The following is a 23,900-nucleotide window of genomic DNA, read 5'->3' on the forward strand; positions in this document are numbered from 1 at the left end:
AAACCCCGGGCCTCCTTGACCCGTGTGCAGCTGGCCCATGTGCAGTGCTGATGTGCGCAAGGAGTGCCCTGCCATGCAGGGGTGTCCCCGCGTAGGGGAGCCCCACGCATAAGCAGTGCGCCACGTAAGGAGAGCCGCCCAGCCCAAAAGAAAGTGTAGCCTGCCCAGGAATGGTGCCACCCACACAGAGAGCTGACACAACAAGACGATGCAACAAAAAGAAACACAGTCCCGTGTCAGCCAACGCAACAAAAAGAAACACAGATTCCGGTGCCGCTGACAACAGAAGCGGACAAAAGAAGAAGATGCAGCAAATAGACACAAAGAACAGACAACCGGGGTGGGGGGGGGGAGGGGAGAGAGATAAATAAATAAATAAATCTTTTTTAAAAAACACACACACATTAAGTAAATTGAGTACTTAATATGTGCCAAGCGCTATTCTAGCTGGAAATTCTGAAGTGAATTAAGACAGAAGGAATCCCTGCCCTTATGGAATGTCCGTCCTTGAGCAGGGAGATGACAGTAACTAAGGAACTCAACAAACAAGGTGATGTCCTGCGAGGCGCGTGCACTGCAGGCAGCAAAGCCCCATGGGGTGCAGGGCAGGAATGGGGACAGTGGCCCTTCTTTGTACTGGGTTGTCAAGGACAACTTTTCTGAGCAGGTCATAAGGAAGACTGAGGCTGAAAAAACTTAGGGGCAGAATAGTTCTAGTGCAGGCCCTCCGGCAGGAATAAGTTTGGTATATGTGGCTGGAATAAGGTGACGGTGGAGGAATGGGTGGTGGGAGATGGAGCCACAGAGGTGCCAGGGGCCCCATCAGGTGGGGTCCTGCAGATCACGGCTAAGGGGTTGGGACTATATTCTCAGTACATAGTGAAGAGGCTGGATCAAGGTAAGTGAACTTACCAGTTTTTAGAAGAATTGTCTTCTGTGTAGAGAATGGATGATATCGGATAGGATGGCAGCAGGAGAGCAGGAGGAGGCAGTGGTAGTGGTTCAGGCAGAAATAATGGGAAGAAATGGTGGGGTTCCACAGAGCTCACCTTGTTCCTTGGACCAGGGGTTCAGCAGCTTGTGCTGCGTTTACCTGTGGCTGCTTTACAAACTACCTGAAAGCCTAGTGGCTTAAACCAGTAACTGTTTACTATTTCTTCTGATTCTGTTTCTTGGCTGGCACAGCTGGGTGGTGCCTCTACTCCCCTTGCTGAAGGCTGGGGTCACTCGTGACTGCATTTGGCTAGACTGCCCCAAATGCCCTTGATTCCTCCAGGGCCTCTCTCCAGGTGACCTCTAGTCCTTTGGGGTCTAACCTGGACTCCCTGGCAGCTGGGCTCCAAGAGGGAGAGGCTGGAAGCCGCCCGTTCTCCTAAGGCATGAACTCAAAAGTCCCAGGATGTTACTTCCATGCCACCTTCTAATTGGTCAAAGCCATTGACAAGGCCAGCCCAGATTTAAGGGGAGAGGAAATAGTCTTTCTTTTGACAGGAGGAGCCATATGTTCCCCCAGGGATGGGAAGAATTGTTGGTGCCCATATTTGGAAACTATGGACCACCTCTTTGAATTTCACTTTGAAACTTATTTCAAAGCCCTGGGAGAATTTTGAAGTTGGCTTTTGAAAATTTTAGTGTCCAGTTTGGAAAAATGAGTGTAAATTATAAAAGAAGGAATGTTTGGTCTTCTTCCAAGAAAGTTATTTTCTAGGTGAAGAGCAAACAGATTCTACAAAAACAACTCTGGTTTCTAAACTTCATCCAACCCTTGCCAAACCACTTTATAAATGTGCTTTTTAATCTTCCACCTGAGTGCTTTGCTGTAAAACCCTAATTGCACACGTTCTGTTGCAACATGACTGGGCCCTGGAGCAGCACTCAGTGAAGGACAGCACCTCTGCTTTCCAGCTCTTGAGGGTGCATGAAGTATGGGAAACCCACCAGTTCTGTTAGGAGGACTTCCTTGATGGACAAAGGCACAGCCTCATTGAACCTTCTGGCAGGGCCTCTCTGCATTCACGATTTGTTTTAGGAATGAACACCTCTGTCAGTCTCAGTTTTGTCAGATTACTCATTTGAATAGAGACATATTTTTTTTTAAATCCATACAGTAATAACTGGCCCATATGGCTCTTTGGATAACAGAGTAATCGTATAATATTAACCTTTGATACTTGTGTTGGTTAATATTTAATGAATGGGTTAAAGGCACAATATGGACGTTTAAATTGAAGCCTAGAGAACCTGCAAGCCAAAAAAAAAAATGAGTTGTAAATGTTCAGTCCTGCCTTTCACTTATGTTTAAAAAAATAACTTAAAAAATTTTGTTTAACCTTAAAATATTTTAAATTATTTTCATTTTAAACTATTCCAACCGGAGTTAGTTTTTCATATCTAGTTTTACACAAAGATTTGTATTGAGCCTTGAAATTTGCAAATAAGTAATGCAAAAAGACCTGTTTTCTGACATAAAGTTTAATTATATGTAGAAATTAAACCAATCCTTTGGGTAATTTTATTTACATATAACCAGCATTTCTTTCCTCTAGACTGCCTTACCATCCAGGAAAGGATTTAGGCACCAGACCACTAAATTTTTGTATCGTTTGGTGGGATCAGAAGATATGGCTGTGGACCAAAGTATTGTCAGCCCTTACACGTCTCGGATCTTGAAACCATATATCAGGTATACAGAGAAGAGGTGTGATGTTGAGGATGTCATGAGGGATAATGTTTGTGGTTGCTGCACTCTGTTACCCTGTTGGAGTGAATTAAGACCCCAAAATTGTGAACGGGCATTGACAAGGATTGAGTTCTCTGCTCAAGGACCACTTTCATCCTTTGCTTGTTTCAACTGTACTTTTTTGGAGAATAGATGATTGTTTGATAGAAAAATAAAAAAGAAGGATAAATTAACCCTTAGATCTTGCTATGATGATCGTAATCACTGTTCCATCTTAAACTATTAAAGAATATATTTAGTGGAGTGCATGTAGCTCAGTGCTTGAACTCATGCTTCACATGTCCAAGGTCCTGAGTTCAATCCCCAGTACCTCCTAAAAATAATAATAATAATGAATTATATATTTATTAGTGTGAAGTAAGGAAATGGGAGAACTGGGAGAGGCATATCCACAGGGCATGTATCTAGACTGATTTGGGGACAATTTCCCACATTGAGTCTCACTGTGTAGACAGTACCCTGGAAGCTGTGTCCCCTGGCAAGGCCCTGGCAGTGTCTCACACTGTCTGAGAGGATGGTGTCTTCCCTGAGAGCTCTGTGAGCTCTGGCCCTCGCTGCCCAGCACCACGTTCCTGGGCAGACAGCTTGGGAGCCTGCCCAGAGCCCGCCTTGTCCCTGGCGCTTCCAGCACTGGAGGTGCATCCACCCCTGTGACAGAGTGCTCCCTGGGGCAAGCGACGAGGCAGTTTCTGCTTCCTCACCTGGTGACCAGGGACCCGCCGTGTTCATAAAAGCTCGCCAGCACCGAGTTGAGTTCCTCACAGGTCCAGAGGGGTCTGGTTTGATGAATGTTTATTGCGTGAATTTTGAATTCCAAACCAAGAAAGTATCATAGCTATTCTCAAACTAGCTACCATATAAAGCTGCACAAATTCATTTACAACTTCAAGCAGATTAGAGAGTTTATGTGAATCAAATGACTAGGAGTAATGTTGAATTTGTTTATTTTCTGTGTTACTGGAGGCGTGATTACGAAACAAAGCCACCCAAACTACAGCTCCTGTCACAGATCCGTTCCCACTTGCACAGGAGTGAGCCTCAGTGGATGCCTGAGCCCGACGCACCTCTCGATTACTGCTATGTTCGGCCAAACCACATCCCAACGATAAACTCTATGTGTCATGAGTTTTTCTGGCCTGGTATGTTCCCCCTTCTAACCTAGGCAGATCCATATCTCTATAGTAATGTTTAACTAGTGTATGTCATGTGACCTTAAAACCTTTGCTCCTGTAGTTTCATTTAGTTTATCTCTACTAACTTAGAAATGTTAATACAAATACCTCTTGCTTTCCTAAGATGAAGAAGCCAGCTATTAAAGTAATAAACAGTGTTTCTGTTTGTTTCTCTTCCCTGTATGTCTCTGCTTCCAGAATAAAAGATTCATCCTGTTTTGCTTCTACATATGTTTAGATACCAGGTAATGTCTATCAAAGATAAACAGACTGGTAGCTTGGGCGTGTTTGGACACTTCTGCTTTTTGTCTAATAATTCTTGGTGCTTTGTTTATGCAACTGTTCCCTAGAAAGCATCAGTGCGGATAAGGTTTTTACAAAACCTGATATTCCGATCATGGACTTTCAGATTGAGTGAACCCATATAATCTAATTTAGTCATTTTATTAGCCTTAACAAATTATCTTAGAAAACCAAAACAATCAGTTAAAGGGACACATTTTATTTGCCAAATAAAACATGTTCTTTGTGGATTCACTTTGCCATGCTACTTTGCAATGTGAAGGAAACCATCCATGTCCTCCGATGTTAGATGAGATTTCATCAGGTTTAGAGCTGGGCCATCTTTATTGTCTGACATCATGTGATAGTGCTATGGTGGCAGAGTTGTACTTATTCTTTTGGGAGCAGTACGAGAACCGAAAGGAACATTCTGAAGGCACCTGCTACTTCCTGCCCCTGTGCTAGGTGCCTTCCATACATTATGCATGGAATCTCTTTTTATTTAACTTCTTTATTGTGAAATGTAGCATTTGTACAAAGCATTTAAATTTTATGAGTGCTGGGTGAAGAAATAACAATATGAACACTGTTGGGGCCTTTAGGCCAACTGTGAGCCCTAGGTCTGCTCCTCCGAGCATTGCAGAACCTGCGCCCTTGAGACATTTAAAAACTAAATCACAGGCCTGGGAGAGGAGGCTGAGTTCAAAGCCACGGGTATCCAGTTTGGAACCTGTGCACTCTTGATTACCCACCCTATCTGCCTCTTTGCTTTTAACATACATACTTAAAACTTTGTTAATATTGATATTTTCTAAAATACAGTTTTATTTTTATGATCCGAATGTGTGGGACGTCTGGTAATACCTTTGTCTTCATGTTTGGGCTTTTTAGCATGCAGGTATAGCTCTAAGTACAGACTGAACAGCTTGGTGTCCATCCCTGCAAAAGGCACCACGGTTTGAATGTCTGATTGTTTTCTTTCTTTAGGCATTGATCTATCTGAGTGCCTGCAGTATCCAGACTTCAGTGTTGTTGTCCTTTATAAAAAAGTCATTATTGCCTTCGGTTTCATGGTCCCTGACGTGAAATACAATGAAGCTTACATTTCATTTCTGTTTGTCCATCCCGAATGGAGAAGAGCAGGGATCGCGACTTTCATGATTTATCACCTGATTCAGGTGAGTTGTCTGTGCTCATGATGTACCAATTTGCCTCTGGGTTCCCCAGCAAGACCTGGCGAGGAACGAAGCAGGGCCCAGGGCGACCGGCAGCCTCAGAAACCAAGTGGGAAGAAGCCAGTCATCATTCATGAGGCTTAAAACACACAGACGAAAACCTCTGACCCCTAACATAAACTAAGATTATTATGCAGGTTTCAACAAAACCAGTTTGTGAACAGGGATAATATATAAAATCAGGAAGTCCTGCAAATGAGACCTAACGCACCCATGTAGGTATCTGCCACTGCTCTGAGAACTGTCCCTGTCCCATCTCTGAGAAGTGGAAGCGGAACTACACAAGCGTCAGTTCTTAAGTATTTTTCAACTCTTAGCTAAACTGTATCAATAAGTAGTTAGTCCATATTTTATTACTGCTGATTTTTTAAAATGTTACTGTCACAGTATAAGCTGGCATGAGGCTTCTGAGACTTCCTTCAAATAGTCTGTTATATTTCATCCTTCGATATATCTGCATCACCTTATACCATATGTTTATATACCAGCATCAGAAAAACATGCAAGAATTTTTTTTTCCCAGAATGTTTTTGATAACTTTGATTTGGTATGGAGATTGTATGTTATGTGGGCAAAATTTGTTTTTCAGAGAAGATAAAATGTTTTTCCAATTTGTAATGAAACTCGCACAGTAATTCCCAAATGTTAGTGGGAACCTTGAGAGCCATCTTCCTACAAATTGCTTTTTTCTCACTTCTCAGGCAGTGACTCTGTGAGTCACCCACTTGGCAATTAACAGGGGCCGCCTGGCGATGCTCTGTGCACCTGCAACCTTCTTGGCTGTGCCTCCTTGTGCCCCTCCCTTCTCTGCTCTACCCCACCTACAGACTCCTCTCACTTCCTGTCCACCCTGCTAGCCTAGCCGAGTGCTTACAGGATCTCCTGCCTTTTCCTTCACTGGTGAGGGTCTAACCTGTGTGTCCCTGGGTCCTGATGTGAGGCCCGGTGAAGTCAGGCCTTCTTGAGTGCTTCCTGGGTGGGCGAGGGAGTGGCTTGTCTTTGTCTTCGTTTGTGGATACCCTGCTCCCCAGCCTATCCAGAAACCCCAGGGCCCAAATATGGGAGATGCTCACCAGCACCTGACCCCTTGGCTGTGGTTGGACTGTGTAGATTAGCAGTTTAAGGAATACCAACAGCACCCACAAAATTTGCTTTTTTTTTTTTTTGAGGTACTGGGTGCTGGAGTTTGAACCCGGGGTCTTGTATGTGGGAAGCCAGTGCTCAACCACTGAGTCACATCGGCTCCCCTGAGTTGTTTTTTTTTCCTTTTTTTTTTTTTAGGTGGCACTGGGAACTGAACCCGGGACCTACCATGTGGAAAGCAGGCACTCAACTGCTTGAGCCACATCTGCTCCCTTTTGCTTTATGTATTCTTAACATGCTCTTGTCCTTGTGTACTAGTTGTTCTCTAATCTGAAAAATACCTTTGGATGCAGCATGTGACTTAAGCAGAGAAAACTGTCAGATGGCCTTTGACAGAGAAGATCTTAAATAGAGATCATTGACTATAAAAAATCTCAAGGATAAAATAAAAAATCTCAAGGGTAAAATAAAAAACAAAAAAAGAAAAACTAAATCTTGCTGTGATCAGCTCACAATAGGTTTACTTGAAGGGAAGGCAACACAAAACTTTACAAAATAATGGCCAGAGAGAGATGCACACAAGAGGGGAGATAAAAGATGGGACCAGGGGACTCACAGCTTCTGGAACTGAGAGCCTTGACCTAGTTTCCACCTCGTATTTATTGGAAACTACCAGGCAGCTGTTTGCTGTTAGAACTGTAACATCATCGATAATAGGGAGCAACTGTAATATCTAACAACTGCAACATCTACAATAGAACAGGTATAAGGTTTATAGTAAGGAACAGGTAAGCCAGTTTCCCACAACAAAATCTCAAGGATCACAGTGAACCCAGAGTGGATGAGAATTGTGGTTAATAATACAAATGCAAGAGTGTGCTTCTGTGAACTAGAATGGGCGTACGTCACTATTGCAGGGTGGTAGAAATATGGAGAAGCACGAGAAAAATACAATTAATGTAACTTACGGACTATAGTTAACATCAATACTGTAATAATCTTTCATCAATGCCAAAAATGTACCATGTAATAGGGGATTATAGAAAATATGCCAAATGAATGCTATGTACCATAGGTAGTGGTAATAGTCTGATGATGATATCTCATAATGTATATATTCCACAACAGTGTGGTGTGTTGGTGAAGGGGTGTTGAATGGGAATTCCACACATATGCATGAATGTTTTGTAAGTTCACAACTTCTGTAATAAAAATATATTTTTAAAAAATCTCAAGGATTCTGTCAACTTCAGTATTTCAGTGCCTTCCTCATTAAGGCAAGATCATGATTTATATGACTTTTTGGGTAGCTGATTAAAGAACCTAAGAACTTACCTTGTGTTGATATCAATATTATTCTTTTCCTCTCTGTTTGGCTACTGCTAAATATAGAGAAACATATTCTAAATCAGTTCTGAGAACCTAATTCGGTCAACTCTGGGGGGTAGGTTGAAGGGGTACTTGGGGACTCAGAATGTCTGCAGTTTTTAGAATTACAGTTTTAATATTTAATATCTGTGCAGATAGTTTAGCATCTTTTCTAGGAGAATTATTACAAGTTTGGGGATGTACAAAATAATATCTAGTTTAAGAAACGAGAACTCATCTTGTTCTGTTTTTTCTAAGCTTGTTAGAAGTTTTTGATACTAATACGTTGGGCATATTTAAATGAAATTATAAATAATAAAGTTGAGAATAAAATATCCCTCTTGGCCTTTTGCTTCAAAGACAAAAACCCACCCAAATCTCACCAGCTACCTTAGTCCTGTGACTGTTTTGATAAGCAGCAAGCTGCGGTTGCCCATTGCTGCAGTGCCTCAGGCCCCAAGGTCTCCTGTTTCCATAACTAACTACCTGTGCTTGAAAGAGTTTCTTCACCCACTCGCTTTCCCTCAGGCCGTTTCATTTTCCTCCTGTATTTTTCCACTCTTTTGGCAGACCTGCATGGGCAAGGATGTAACCCTTCACGTCTCGGCAAGCAACCCTGCTATGCTGCTGTACCAGAAATTTGGATTCAAGACTGAAGAATATGTCTTAGATTTTTATGATAAATATTACCCTCTGGAGAGTAAGGAGTGTAAACACGCGTTCTTTCTGAGGCTCCGACGCTGAGGCGATTCTGGCTCTTTCACAGAGAAACGCACACGCTGTGAGAGAACAGGTCCTTGCAGAGACCTGAGGCGGTTCCTCACGTCACGGTTGGTTCTGATCCTGTCTGCGATTAGAGTCCTTCAGCCTCTGAACCGGGGGGAGAAGAGCAGGGGGCAGGGGAGTGAGTAGAAAGCAGACCTCCAGCGGCATAACGCTGCAGGGAGGCCGTCAGCCAGTGTCTTGGGACTCCGCGGTTAGCCAGAACGGAGCGCTGCAGCTGCTCTCCACCTGACCATTTGGAAGCGGAAAAGAGGTCTCCGTTGCTACGCTTGGTGAGAGGCTCTGACCTGATTTAAAGGGTGCCCTAGGCCTCTCCTACAGAAGTTGCCCTGTGTCCTCGGGCTGATGAGCGGCGATTTTGAGATGATGACATAAAGGGATTTCAACCTTTTCCCAGCCCTGGAAACTGTGTTGTCAGTCCAGGACTTCTAAGGCACTGAAGTTCTGTTGTCTCTCTTGCTAACTTTGGTCACAGTAAATAAAAATACAGTAAACATTTGTGTCCACATGTTGCTTCACCTATTCTGTTTGTTAGCGTCTCCCTGACAGGGACTTGGGAACAGCGATCTTGGTCTCCCGGTGGTCTGTGGCAGTCGGTTTGGGATTGGAGTGGCCGAGCAGCCTGCTGTTTAGGTTTCCCTCCCTGGCTCAGGCCCCTGGAGAGGTGGCCCGCTGGAGCGGTGGGGGAAGTGGAGCCAGCTGTGGACAAGATCTACAGTGTCTTTATAGGACTAACTGGCTTAGTGCATTTGTGGAGGTTAGCGGTGAACCGTTGATAATTTTCTGTCAATCAGGCTGTCAATCAGGATTTTTTGGATCCAGCAAGAGCATTTCCAAAGTGTCAGATATCTGCAAATAAAAATCTTTCCTTGTAACAACATATGGCCAGAACTTTAATCAAGTTGGTTTGTTTCCAAACACTCTTTAAAAAAAATTTTTTTAAATTTTTATCCGCCCACCCCTGTCCCCCGCTTGCGCTATCTGCTCTCTGTCCATTTGCTGCATATTGTTCTGTGTCTGCTTGCCTTTTCTCATCTTCTCTTTAGGAGGCACCAGGAACTGATGTGGGATAGAGGTATTTAATCACTTGAGCCACCTCAGCTCTCTGGTTTTGTTATGTCTCATTGTCTTTCCTCTGTGCTTCTTTTTTTGTTGTATCTTGTTGAGTCAGCTCACAGCGTGGGCCAGCTCACCTTCACCAGGAGGCCGCAGAAACCAAACCTGGGACCCCCTATATGGTAGACAGAGCCCAGTCACTTGAGCCACATCCACTTCCCTTCCAAACCCTCTGTAATTAACATCAGTCATTCTTTTTTTGAGATATGGATCCCTTGGAGAATCTGAAGAAAGCTGAACACTCTCTACAAAACTGACCATCACAGGTCTGTGGCCCATAAGAACCTCTGTGCTAGAAGCTGTACTTAGAGCCAGCTCCTATGTTAAAGCAATCTGGACATTATTCTTTTACCTGGGGAAATTGAGTCCAGGCTCCATTTCCCTTTGTATGAAGAATTTATAGCACATTATCTCCTTTCTTTATTCTTTTCCTTCCTTCCTTCCTTTTCTCTTTTTTTGGGAAGGAGTTTCAAGATTTAGGGTTGACAAAATGGATTGAAACCCTATGAAGTAAAATTGAAGCAACATTTTCCAAACTTGGACATCAAAGTGTAATATGTATGTTTGTTTACATCAAGCATTTGTTGTTGCAAAGGATATCTGAAGCATTTGTCTCCGTGACTTCAAGGAGTTGAAATAAGCTCTGCCTTAATTGACTCTTTGTTTTACATTTTTAAATTACGCAATTTTTAAATCATGTACACAACAGTTATCAAGACTTTGTCAAGTTTTGTCTCTGTTTCTTGCTTAAGGTATTTTAAAGTAAATCCCAGACAAAATTTCACACCTACCTACTTAGGTAGGTGTTTCTAAAACAGATGGATTTTTTTTTTCTCTCCCCTTCCCCACCCCCCCCTCCCTGCCCCCAGTTGTCTGCTCTCTGTGTCCATTTGCTGTGTGTTCTTCTGTGTCTGCTTATATTCTTGTCAGCGGCACTGGGAATCTGTGTCTCTTTGTTGCATCATCTTGCTGTGTCGGCTCTCCTTATATGCAGTACCATTCCTGGGCAGGCTGCACTTTTTTTCATGCTGGGCTGCTCTCCTTATGGGGCGCACTCCTTGCATGTGGAGCTCCTCTACATGGGGGACATCCCTGCGTGGCACGGCACTCCTTGCGCGCATCAGCACTGCGCATGGGCCAGCTCCACATGGGTCAAGGAGGCCCGGGGTATGAACCCTGGACCCCCTTGTGGTAGGCGGATGCTCTGATCTGTTGAGCCAAATCCACTTCCCTGGATTTTTTTTTAACCTAACCTGAATGCCTCATATCACCCCTAACGAACATTTTGAATCATCTAATGCCCGAGTCTTCCAGATTATTTCAGAAATGCTATTTGAAATTGGTTTGTTTCTATCAGCATCCAAGCAGGGCCCCACGCGTGCCCAATTGTTCTTTTGCCAAAGTCTGTTAATCTACAGTCAGCCCCTCTCCCCACCTCCATCTTTTCTTCTGCCCTTGATCTGTTACAGAAGCCAAATCAGTGGCCCTGTAGTAAGTCCCCCATTGTGGACTGTCTGTTGCTTCCTTGTGGAGTCCTGGACAAAGTGAAAGGTGGGAGTATTTCTTGTCTCGTTTAGCAAGAGGCATAGGTGACGCTGACTTTCCCTGGGACCCCACCCCATTTCCTGCTTGGGATCTAGGGCAGGACCAGGGCCCACGGGGCAGCTGGTCCTGCTGTGCCTTCCTCTGGCCTGTCCCCTGGGCTAGCGCTGTAATATGCCCTTCCCTAGTCCTCTAAGAGTGATGCTCAAAATGTCAGCCCTGGGGGCTGCGGGGTGGAACCCCCTCAGCAGAGGTGTGCCGAGTGTGGGGGAAAACCCCAAGGGCACGTAAGCCCTGGAGCCCAGACCACGCCTCAGGCTTCCCATCACACTCCCCGCCTGGGGCTGCTTTTGCGTGTCTGGATTTCTCTGCCGGTCTCAGGACTCCTCGTCTGAAATGGCAGTATGCAAAGGTGAGTGAGTGTGTGTGATCAGGCCCAGAGGGACATTTTTCTGGAGAAAGGGCCTGATGTTCAGAGTGATGTGTGAGCCCGAGGAGAAGCAAACCCCCTTCAGATACAGACTGGAAAAAGGAAATTTCTAGAGCCAGCTAGGTGGTTAGGAAAAAGATATGAAGGAACAACTCACTAAACAGATTTAAATTTTTTTATTTTTAATTTTGACAATTTCAAATTTAATGAAAAAGTTGCAAAAGAGTACAAAGAGTTCCCAGATACCTTTCACCCCAATTCCCCAAATGTTTAAAGGTTACAGTTTTCTTTCAACACACTTTTTTTTCTGAACCATTTAAAATAAGTTACAGTTATCACGCCCTTTTACCTTTAAATATTTTGGTGTATTTCTTAAAAGTGAGAAATGCTCTTAACTAATCATAGTATACCCAAATCGGGGAAATTAACATTGATACCATCCTGTTACATAATCTAGAGACTTAGTTCAGATTTCAATCGTTGTCCTAATACTGCCATTAGCAAAGGCAAATAAATCCAAGATCAAGTGTTGCATTCAGTTGTCACCATTCTTGAGTCTCCCTTTATTGAGTCTCCCTTTATCACGAACAGTTCCTGAGCTTAATGCTGACATTTGGAAGGGTAATAGCTGGTTAGTTTGTCCCTGAATTCAGATCTATCTGGGGTTAGCCAAACTGCAAAGCTGAAAGGCACAGTCCCCAAGCCCGCCCTCACCTGCCACCAGCTGCTCGATTGGGGGGTTCCCAGAAACACCCTCAGGTTCGTTAATTCCCTGCAAGGACTCAGAGCTCACTGAATGCCATCATACGCAGTTACCGTTTATTACAGAAGCTTGCAGATCACAACTGGCCAAAGGAAGAGATGCATAGAGCAGGGACGGGTGGGTTCCGAACACAAAGCTTCCCTGTCTTCTACGGTCAAGACGTTGCCCTCTCAGCATCTACGTGTGACACACACTGAATATTGTTAACCCAGGGAGCGCAGCCGAGCCCCTGTTGTTCAGAGTCTTTACTGGGCTCCATTACAAAGGCGTGAGTGCGTGAGTGCCTGCCTACCTGTTTGCTCTCAGCCTCCCGGCTGAATGGTTCCCAAGACCAATGGGTGTGGCTGGCTCCCACTCTAAACGAAGACACTCTCAGCAGTTATAACGCCCATTACCTCTGTCAACCTAGAAATGACACGCTGAGCTGCAAGGCAACCAAGACATTTATTGGGGGCCTTAGAACTGCAATTCAGGGAGCACAGATTCAATGTGCAGCCCTATCGCATCCTGTCCTGGCATTTCCAGGCAAGTGTTTTCAAAGGAAAGGATTATTAGACGAGTCATTTGTGGTTGGTGGGTATTTGGTACTCCAGTTGTCCCTGAGATTAGAGAGTTAACTGAGTTCTTTAATTTGTGGTTCGGTGTGTGGTCTGGATGTCCTTGGGGTTTTGAGGAACACTGCTTGAGGCTTTGCTTCCTTTGACACCTCGTGATACCCGGCTGAGACCTGCCCAAGAGTGACCTCCAGCTCCATTTTAAAACTCTTAGCCATAGAAACTCTATTTTGCTTTATTTAAAAAAAAAAAAAAAACACATCCCAGAAGCCCAGGGCGCAGGCCAGACCTCTCTCTGGGTAAGGCCAAATTCTTAGTACGTGGGGTCTAGCTGCTGTGTCCGCAGGCTTAGACTGATGGTGGGTGCTTTGGGCAGGTGGACCACAGATGTCACGCTGAGCTCCTGGCAGTGGATCACTCAGGAATCGCATGCTGTCCACAGGCCCGTTTCTAGCAAAGTCAACCTTGATCCTTTGGTTAAGGAAGGAGGGTCCCTTTGCAAATGAAATATTTCATAGGGCTGATACATTGAGACTATAAAATATGCTGTCCTATTTATATGACACTAGTGTCAGCCTCCAAACAATGGCCTTTCGGCCTTCCAGATGTGAAGCAAAAAAACCTTCCAGGCTTCCTTGTGGAAGCAGCTCCTATGCCCAGAGCAGCGAGGTCCAGGTCTTTTATGTCGCAGTGCTCTAAGCTTAAATGAGAGCCTGACTTCAGTCAGTAGGTTTTTTCCTCTGTCACTCCAGATGCAAATGCCCCAAATAGCCTCCTCTCCACTGCTGCTGCAGGAGCCTAACCGGAGAGGGTCATGGCCAGATTGCCCACTGGTGCCATCACTTAGTGTGTGTTAAAGGTTGTGCATCTCAACACTTACCAGAACGTTTTTGATTACAGGAAGAATCACGGATGTCTTGGTTATCAGTTGCTCAGCAAGAAAGTACCATGAAACCCAGTGGCTTACAATCACACCAGTTTTTCTCTTGGGATGTTGTGGGCTTACTGGACGGCTCTCCACATGGTGCCGGCTGGGGCAGCGGGGCACTGGCAGTCAGCTGGAAGCACCTGGGAGCTCAGCTGGTCTGCCCAGGGCCCGGTTCTCTTCCAGGTGGGCCTCTCCACGTGGTTGCAGGGACTGCTTCCTGGCATGGCAGCTGGGTTCCAAGAACATTCCAAAAGGTCAAGCCCTGATTGCAAGTGCTTATCAAACTTCAGCTTGCAACCTGCTCACTAACGTGCCCTTGACCAGGGCTAGTCACGTGGCTGAGCTCGCGAGCCTCGTGGGAGGGCTGCACAGGGTGAATACCAGGATATGTGGTCCATTGGGGGCACCAAAGTATAGTCAACCACAGAGGACCAATGTAGAAAAACTACCTCAAATTCTGTCTCCCAGATGGCGACTGCCCAGCCAGGAAGTCTCCCTTTGGTGGACCTGGGTGTCCCATAGCTGGTGAACAACTCATCCAGACTAGGGAATGGTTGCAACGGTACCTGTGGTGGGTAGAGTGCAGGGGTCCTGGGGTGACCATGGTTTTGGTTTTTCCTTTTTTGTGGGCCAGTCCTCAGCAAAGAATGGGACAAGAAGGGTAAGACACAGTCTCAGCCAGGCTTGGCAGGGGGCCGGTCCCCAAGGCCTGGCTGCCATTCCTCCCAGGACCTGGAAAGACCTCTCTTTGCACCCATCCCATTCTTACAGTAAATTATACCCTCCCCCCGAAATATAATTTACATACTATAAAACTGACTAATTAAAGGGTATAATTCAGTGATTTTTAGTAAATTTATGCAATTGTGCAACCTTCACCCATCCAGTTTTAGAATATTTCCATCACCCCCCAAAAATCCCTACCACTCTGGTTTTCCATCAGTCCCCATTCCTAAACCCAGCCCCAAGCAACCAGAAATCTGTTTTCTGTCTCTCTAGATTCGCCTTTTCTGTACATTACATATGAAATTACTCTTTTTGCTTGAACTCAAATTGGCTTCTGTCACCAGAGTCTTATCCAACCCAGCAGAGCCAGTCACTTTAAATAATTTGGTGTAAATTCTCCAATGCTTTTTTTCCTATGCATATACTAATTTTTAAATTAAAATGTGATCATATTGTAAAACTTGCTCTATAACCTTTTTAAGTAATCACAAAAACCATTTGAAGTTATCAAACATTGTTTTTAAAACATCATGTTTAGGGAGTAGATTCACTCAAGTTGTTGAGCACCTGCTTACCACACACAAGGTCCCAGGCTCAATTTAGGCACCTCCTAAAAATAAACAAACCAATGAAAAAATAAACTCTTATTGTGAAGAAGATATAGCTCAGTGGTTGAGCACCTGCTTCCCACGTATGAGGTCCTGGATTCAATTTCTGATACCTCCTTACAAACAAACAAAAAAGTCACTTTTTTTAAAAAAGATTTATTTATTTTTAATTTATTTCTCTCCTCCCCACCCCACCCCCAGATTGTCTGCTTTCTGTGTCCATTTGCTGCGTATTCTTCTGTGTCTGCTTGTATCCTTGTCAGTGGCACAGGAAACTGTGTCTTTTTTTGTTGCGTCATTTTGCTGCGTCAGCTCTTCATGTGTGCGGCACCACTCCTGGGCAGGCTGGACTTTCTTTCATGCTGGGCAGCTCTCCTTACAGGCGGACTCCTTGAATGTGGGGTTCCCCTACGTGGGGGACACCCCTGCGTGGCACGGCACTCCTTGCGCGCATCAGCACTGCGCCTGGGCCAGCTCCACACGGGTCAAGGAGGCTCAGGGTTTGAACCACGGACCTCCCGTGTGGTAGGCGGACACTCTTATTCGTTGAGTCAAGTCCTCTTCCCAAGAGTCATGGCTAATGATGGAATTGATTTCCTTATATGAGTATACCGTAATTTAACAAATCCACCTTGTTTCTAATCCCTCCATTGTAAACAATATTGCATTAAACATTCTTAAAGCAGATTTGGATGCACATCTATGACTATTTCCTTAGAATATATTCTTAGGAGTATATAATTGCTGGATTAAAAGAGATGCAAGGTCTTAAAAGTGCACTCAATGCTAATCATAATAAAGCCTAGCATTTACTGAGTGTTTCTGAAGTGGCCGGCACTATTCTTAGAGGTTTATACATGTTAACTCAGAAACTTATTAAAATCTCACAGCAGCTCAGTGAGGCAGGTAGTGTTATATGCTCATTTTTCCCAATTAAAACTGAGGCACAGAGATTAACTTGTCCAAAATCTCACAGCTAGTAACTGGCAGAGCCAGTATACAAACCCAGGCAACCTGCTCCAGAACCTTCACTGTTAACCACACGTATGCACACACTCGCTTTACAATTTGATGCATTTGATTATATTTACTTTTGTCAATAAATATTTCTACTTTTGTTAGTGTTGAACAGACAACTTGAGAAGTTCAAGAAGAAATTCAAAAGCAAAGTTGGAGGACTTACTTTCGTGTTTTCAATACTGCAAAGCTTCAGCAGTCATGATGGTGTGGTGATGGCATAAGTGAAGACAGAACAGAATAAAATTTAGAACCCAGAAATAAACCCTTACATTTACAATCAAGTGATCAATAGGAAAGAAATAGTCTTTCCAGCAAATATGCTGGGACAATTGAATAGTGACATACAATAAATGAATTATGACTCTTAGCTCACACTGTACAAAAAATTAACTCAAACTGTATCACAGACCTAAATATAAGAGCTAAGCTATAAATCCCTTAGAAAAAACATAGGAGTAAATCTCCAAGATCCTGGGTTAGGCAATGGATTCCTAGATACAACATCAAAAGCACAGGTAAGAAAAGAAAAAATTGATAAATTAGACTCAAAATTGAAAACCTTCATGCTTGAAAAGACCCCATCAGGAAGCGGATGTGGCTTGAGTGCTTGGGTGTCTGCCTACCACATGGGAGGTCCTGGTTTGGTTCTTGGTGTCTCCTAAAGAAGAGAGCAAGACAGTGAGCTGATGGGATGAGCTGGCATGGTGAGATGACACTACAAGGAGACACAATGAGGAAACAACGAGATACACAACAAGCAGGGAGCGGAGGTGGCTCAAGTGATTGGGTGCTTCCCTCCCACATGGGAGGTCCCGGGTTCAGTTCCCGGTGCCTCCTAAAAAGACAAGCAGACACAGCACACAACAGATAGACACAGAGAGCAGATAGCAAGCACAAACAATGAGGGGGGGGAATAAATAAAAAAAAATAAATCTTTAATAAAAAAAGACACCATCAAGAAAGTGAAAATTCAACCCTTAGTCTAGGAGAAAATAGTTGGAAATCATATATCTGATGAGGAACTTATATTCAGAATATATAAAGAATTCTTACAACTCAATAAATAGGACAAGCTACCCAATTAGAAAATGGGCAAAGGACCTACATAGACGTTTCTCTAAAGAAGACATACAAATGACCAATAAGCACATGAAAAGATGCTAAGCATTATTAATCATTAGGAAAACACAAATCAAACCACAATGAGATGTGCCTTCATATTCACCAGGATAGCTATAACCAAAAAATCATGACTAGCGTTGGCGAGGCCGGGCAGAAGTTAGAACCCTAATACATTGCTGGTAGGAATATAAAGTGATACAGACACATTGGAAAACAATTTGGCCATTTTTCAAAATGTTAAACATAGAATTACCATATGATTCAGCAGTTCCATTTCTAGGTACTTTTATCACTGTTATCACTTTTATCACTTCATGTAACATGAAGACCTAGAAATGGTACCTAGAAATGGAAGACATATACCCGCACAAATGAAGAAATGTAGGTACCTAGAAATGGAACTGCTGAATCATATGGTAATTCTATGTTTAACATTTTGAAATGAAGACATATACCTGCACAAAGACCTATGTATGAATGTTCATAGCATTATTCACAATAGCCCCAAAGAGGAAACAACCCAAATGTCCAAAACGGACAAATGTATAAATAAAATGCAGTCTGTACAAAGAATGGAACACTATTCAGCAAAATTTAAAAAAAGGAACACAGCACTGATTATTACAGCATGGATGAACGTCAGAAACGTTATGCCCAGTGGATGAAGCCAGACACAGAAGAACACACATGTGCGGTTCCTTTTATAAGAAATCCCCAGCCAAGGCAGCTCTGCAGAGACAGAAGGTAGATCAGTCATTGCCTCGTGCCGGGGGATGGAATGGGAGGGACTACAACTGGGCACCAGGTCTCTTTCTGGAAATGTCCTAAAATGAGGTTGTAGCGATAGCTGTTTAACTTTGTAAATATACTAAAGATCATTGAGTCATACACTTAAAGTGGGCAAATTTTATAGGGTGAAAATGATAGCACAATAAGGCTGTTAATTTTTAAAAAAGAAAAGAAAAGGAGGAGGAGCAGAGGAAGAAAGCCCTTCTTCCCTTGCTGAGTTTTCTAGCTCAGAGAGCACTGACTAGTCAATGCCTTGCCCAAGCGAAAATCCTCAGCCACAGTTTACTCCACCCGGATCCCTCCTGACCAAGCAGGAGGTCATTTGGCCTCCTATTTCTTGTCTCAGACCCCACCCCTCCATAGCCCTTTCTCTCACCCTAACTGGGCATTCCTTGCTAATGGTCTTAATGCTTTCAATCCATCTTCCTCCTACTGCCAGGTAGTTGGGTTTCTTTTTTTTAAAAAAATTCAAATGTTTTGTATATAAATTAAAACACAATATAGAAACATTTTGAAATAAAGGAAAGGGGAAGCGGATGTGGCTCAACTGATAGAGGGTCCACCTACCACATGGGAGGTCCAGGGTTCAAACCCCAGGCCTCCTTGACCCGTGTGGAGCTGGCCCATGTGCAGTGCTGATGCGCGCAAGGAGTGCCGTGCCACTCAGGGGTGTCCCCCACATAGGGGAGCCCCACACGCAAGGAGTGCACCCCGCAAGGAGAGCCACCCCGTGTGAAAAGCGCAGCCCTCCCAGGAGTGGCGCCACGCACACAGAGAGCTGACACAACAAGATGACGCAACAAAAAGAGACACGGATTCCTGGTGCCGCCAAGAATGCAAGTGGACACAGAACACACAGTGAATGGACACAGAGAACTGACAACAGGGGCAGGGAGAGAAATAAAAATAAAATAAACCTTTTAAAAAAATAAAATAAAGGAAAAAACAGTTTTTCACTCTGAAATTGCTTTCATTTTTAGTGAATTCTCTTCTAATTCTTTTGTCAGCTGGTTTTTCAAGCATAGTTTAATCGTGGTAGACATGAGTTTTGTATCCTACTTTCATCACTTCATGTAATATTACAACCATTTTTTCAAGTTGCTAAATGGTTTTCATAAGCTTTTTTCATTGGCTTTATTTTCTTAGGTATTCTTTTATTTTATTTCTGATTTTATTTTGTTTTCTTTTAGTATCAAAGGTGTTTACTATGTAGTCAAACAATTTTTTAAATTGTCAGTCATAAAAAATATATACATTACCATGTACGTTAAGTATTCATCACATTTGCATTATTGCTAAGCAAAAAATATTTTATGGTCTGTGAGAAAATGTAATTCCTGAGAGAACTGTTGGCTTTTCTCAATCATTTTCCTCACTGTCAAATCATCTTTCTTTAAGTGACTTGGGAATGTGAATTGGGGTTAAGATATTTGATTTCAGACCAACTTTCTGTATCTGCTAAATGAATAAACAGGTTCTATCTTTTACAAAAGGAAGAAAAATAGCCATGGTGTGCTGAATTTTCCCCCCAAAGTATCCCACACAGCAAAAATGTACACTACACACAAAGGAGTCTTTTCTCAGGAAAGCCCAATCACCCACAAGAAGGCTGTGTCTCTAGTTGATCAGTCCTTAAGGTCCAGCAGCCCAGCTGTGGCGTTGCATTTATTTTAAAAAAACAAACTCTTTGCTAAATAATTGTGCTCATCTTTAAAATTAAATTGCATAAAATTTCATTCAATTTCTTTCTACAAGCCAACATATTACTCACATTCACGAACAAATGCATTGTACACCCAAGCTGAATTGTCACCAGCTTTACATACTGTTCGGCCATTTGTCACGGCTGCATCCAAAACATAAATTATTAAAAAGAAATTCCAATTTTTTCATGGACTCTGATAAACACTTCGAGATAAAGTATCAAAGGCTGAACTTAGTAGGGCTAGCAAAACTTTATGGATTTCAGAGTTCATATTATTTTAAACAATCCTACCAGTCCCCGACTGAAATATAAAAGAGCAGAAACTGCGAGCAATCGTTCTTTCTTCAGTTCATGAAGGCCTTGGAATCATTTGTGTCTGTGTTGTGTGCTTTTCGATTCTCTTCTATATTTTGATGTCCTTGCCCTTGAAAGTCTAGAACAAATTAATGAAGCTGAGCTACTCTGCATCCACTTGAACTTTGATCCTACCCTAGAGTTCCCACAGCTTACCTGGCCTGTTGGTATTTTTCTCTGGGTCTTGGTTTGTAGAATGTGTGTCTTTCGCTTCAGGATGGTTTGCTAATATGCCTGAAATACAGAAAAGTGGATCTTGACCAAAGATCCCAGAGCCTGGGCACTTTGAACTGGAACTGAAAACCTTTTGAAGCCTTTTAACGACAAATAATGGCTTATTTCACAGATCAGATCCCAATAATTAGTTTTCCTGACCTGGAGTTCAAAACAGGATGATCTTTTAACTAAATAGGATCAGCTTAAAAACCCCTTTGAGATGTTTTATTATTATTATTATTATTAAATGTCTTCATTAAGAACACCATTTCACTTCCTACTACTCCAATTCAACTTCTCCGGCAAACAAAGTAATGAGCAGAAGGCTGTGAATCCAGCCACCAGCCCCGCATTCTGCGCAACCGAGAGGGTGAAATCGTGTGTCTTCAGTCACCTCTTCTCTCAGCACGTCACTCGTCTTTTGAAACATATCTGCCAGGGAAATACAGAGGAGCATGCCCCCAGCGCGGGCAAATGCAATACTTGCGGCAAAACTGTCGCTCACCAAAATGCCAAAAGCCAGGCCAACCCAGCCGGAGCGCGCGGGGCGTGTGGCCGGGGGCGCGCGGGGCAGGCGGCCGCGCTGGGAGTCAGCAGTGACGGGGGCGCCCCCTGTCCCCGGACGCCCCGGGGCATTGAGGGGGCAGCGCGGGGCGGCGGGGGGGGGCAGCGCGGGGGGGGCGGGGGGGGGGCGACAGGCAGGGCGGCCCGCGAGCCTCCTGGAGAGCCTGAGACAGAAAGGGGCAAAGCGGGACGGAGAGTGAAGGCCCCCGGGCCCCCGGCCCTGGGAGCGCGGCGCGGCCCGAGTCCCCGACTGCCCGGCCGCCCGGGGTTGGCGGGTTTGCGCGCGGGGCGGTGACGCGCGCTGCTCCGGGGCGTAAAGCCCGACCCGCGCCACCTGCCGCCGAACGGAAACCACCAGCGACCGCAGCGCCACCTCCTCCCCGACTCTGGGGCTGAGTTCGGCTCCCCAGCCAACTGGATTTCGGATTTTCCACATAACAGAGCGGTGAGGTTTAATGAATCCCTGGGGGTTTGGGTTTTTAAAAAAAAAAAACCTCTGGGTAGAGGCCAGTTGCGGAATTCTTCAGTCCCCGGATGTGAATATTTTCATTGCTGTTTTCTCAAGTCATTGCAATAACTTAAAAATACTGTCGTTAATGTGTCAAGGCAGCCAGTCTCACCTCAAAACGACCAAAATTAGGTGTTACCATTCAAAGCATTCTTTAAAAGGGGGTACTGGGGTCCTCACATGGGAAGCTGGCGCTCCGCAGCTGAGCTACAGCGGCTCCCCTCCCCCATTTAAAGCTTTTTTTTTTTTTGGCAAATGATTAAATAGGCAGTAATTTTCCACTTAAAAAATTACTAGTGTGGTTGAACATTTCCCCGGGTTTTCTGGTAGCATTTACTCTTTTGTAAGTTGTCCATGTCTTTTTGCCTGTTAATCTCAAGGGATCCGGGGATCTTGGCAAATGTCCTCATTCATTCATTCACTCATTCATTCATTCATTTATTTTATTCCCCTCCCCCTTGAAGCTTGCCTGCTGTCTGCTCTCTGTGTCCATTCCCTGTGCATTCTTCTGTGTCTGTATTTATTTTTATTTCCCCCCTCCCCTTGCAGCTTGCTTGTTGTCTGCTCTCTGCGTCCATTTGCTGCACTCTTCTATGTTTTCACTTGTCTTCCTTTCTGTTGTGTCACTTTGGTGAGTCGGCTCTCCACGGCACTTGCAGGCCAGGTGGCTCTCCGTGGCGTGCAGGTGAGCCTGCATCACAAGGAGGCCCCGGGACACGAACCCAGGGCCTCCCATATGGTAGACGGGAGCCCAATGGATTGAGCCACAGCCACTGCCCTTCCTCATTTATTTATTTTTATTTATTAATTTTAAAAAAATATATTACATTAAAAAAATATGAGGTCCCCATTCACCCCCGCCACCCCCACCCCACCACTCCCCCCACAGCCACACTCTCCCCCATCATCATGACACATCCATTGCATTTGGTGAGTACATCTCTGGGCATCGCTGCAACTCATGGTCAATGGTCCACATCATAGCCCACACTCTCAAACGTTCCATCCAGTGGGCCATGGGAGGATCTACAGTGTCCGGTAATTGTCCCTGCAGCACCACACAGGACAACTCCAAGTCCCGAAAATGCCTCCACATCTCATCTCTTCCTCCCATTCCCCGCACCCAGCAGTCACCATGGCCACTTTTTCCACACCACTGCCACATTTTCTCGATTATTAACCACAATAGTTCATGAATAGAATATCATTAAGTCCAGTCTAATCCTTACTGTATTCCTCCTTCCTGTGGACCTTGGCTTGGTTGTGTCCATTCCACATCTATGTCAAGAGGGGGCTTAGATTCCACATGGATGCTGGATGCAATCCTCCTGCTTTCAGTTGTAGGCACTCTAGGCTCCATGGTGTGGTGGTTGACATTCTTCACCTCCATGTTAGCTGAGTGGGGTAAGTCCAATAAATCAGAGTGTAGGAGTTGAAGTCTGTTGAGGCTCAGGGCCTGGCTATCATATTGTCAGTCCAGAGAGTCAAATCCCCTAGATATATCTTAAACCCCAGCCCCACCCAAAGGTAACCCCCATTTTATCCCTTCCTTGTACACATACTTACCTCCATCTTATCATAGATTTCACCCATGTAGATGTCAGCTTACATCCTTCCTATACCCCCCGATTTCCTGTAAGCCTATCTTCCAGTCTCTACCTCTCAGAGGCAGCTTGGTTTACTTATTTCATATCATTGAGGTCATGTAGTATTTGTCCTTCAATGCCTGGGTTGCTTCACTCAACATAAGGGTCTCAAGATTCATCCATGTTATCACGTGTGTTTGTAGTGTATTTGTTCTTAAAGCTGGGTAGTATTCTATTGTATGTATATACCACATTTTATTGATCCACTCATCTGTTGAAGGGCATTTGGGTTGATTCCAACTTTTGGCGACAGTGAACAATGCAGCTATGAACATTGATGTGCATATATCAGTTTGTGTCCTTGTTTTCGATTCTGCTGGGTATATACCCAGCAGTGGAATTGCTGGGTCATATGGCAAATCTATGGTTAGTTTTTTGAGAAACCGCCAAACTGTCCTCCAGAATGGTTGGATCCTTCTGCATTCCCACCAGCAGTGGATGAGTGTTCCCATTTCTCCACATCCTCTCCAGCATTTGTATTCCTCTGTTTTTTTTCATAGCTGCCAATCTTATAGGAGTAAGATGGTATCTCATTGTAGTTTTTTTTGTTTTGTTTTAAAGATTTATTTATTTATTTAATTCCCCCCCTCTCCCCTGGTTGTCTGTTCTTGGTGTCTATTTGCTGCGTCTTGTTTCTTTGTCCGCT

At 44.1% G+C, this 23,900-nt stretch overlaps 1 protein-coding gene and 1 long non-coding RNA gene across 9 annotated transcripts in view; one reads left to right on the forward strand and one right to left on the reverse strand.

The window, feature by feature from the left end:
• The window catches only part of KAT14 (lysine acetyltransferase 14), a 37,140-nt gene extending 27,971 nt beyond the window's left edge, over positions 1-9,169 (forward strand). For 5 of the 7 annotated variants that reach the window (XM_071211566.1, XM_071211569.1, XM_071211567.1 and 2 more), the window contains 4 exons: positions 2,547-2,683; positions 3,704-3,879; positions 5,182-5,372; positions 8,451-9,169. In XM_071211566.1, the coding sequence (XP_071067667.1) occupies positions 2,547-2,683; positions 3,704-3,879; positions 5,182-5,372; positions 8,451-8,624 (678 nt within the window). In that variant the 3' untranslated portion in view covers positions 8,625-9,169. Of the gene's footprint in view, positions 1-2,546; positions 2,684-3,703; positions 3,880-4,110; positions 4,181-5,181; positions 5,373-6,710; positions 7,069-8,450 lie in introns of those variants that run through there. The other 2 variants (XM_058287607.2, XM_004472387.5) reach the window with 2 other exon arrangements.
• A 6,321-nt stretch (positions 9,170-15,490) lies between these two features.
• Positions 15,491-21,779, reverse strand: LOC101445429 (uncharacterized). Of its 2 annotated transcripts, none has more exons than XR_011647291.1 (5): positions 21,721-21,779; positions 20,477-20,554; positions 20,258-20,399; positions 16,514-16,537; positions 15,491-15,907 (listed from the first exon to the last, which is right to left on the reverse strand). It is a non-coding gene; the product is annotated as an uncharacterized lncRNA (long non-coding RNA). The 2 variants fall into 2 exon arrangements; XR_188720.5 differs by lacking the exon at positions 21,721-21,779 and adding an exon at positions 21,042-21,469.
• Positions 21,780-23,900: the final 2,121 nt, after the last annotated feature.

This window comes from Dasypus novemcinctus, chromosome 24, assembly GCF_030445035.2.
Source record: "Dasypus novemcinctus isolate mDasNov1 chromosome 24, mDasNov1.1.hap2, whole genome shotgun sequence".
NCBI lineage: Eukaryota > Metazoa > Chordata > Mammalia > Cingulata > Dasypodidae > Dasypus > Dasypus novemcinctus.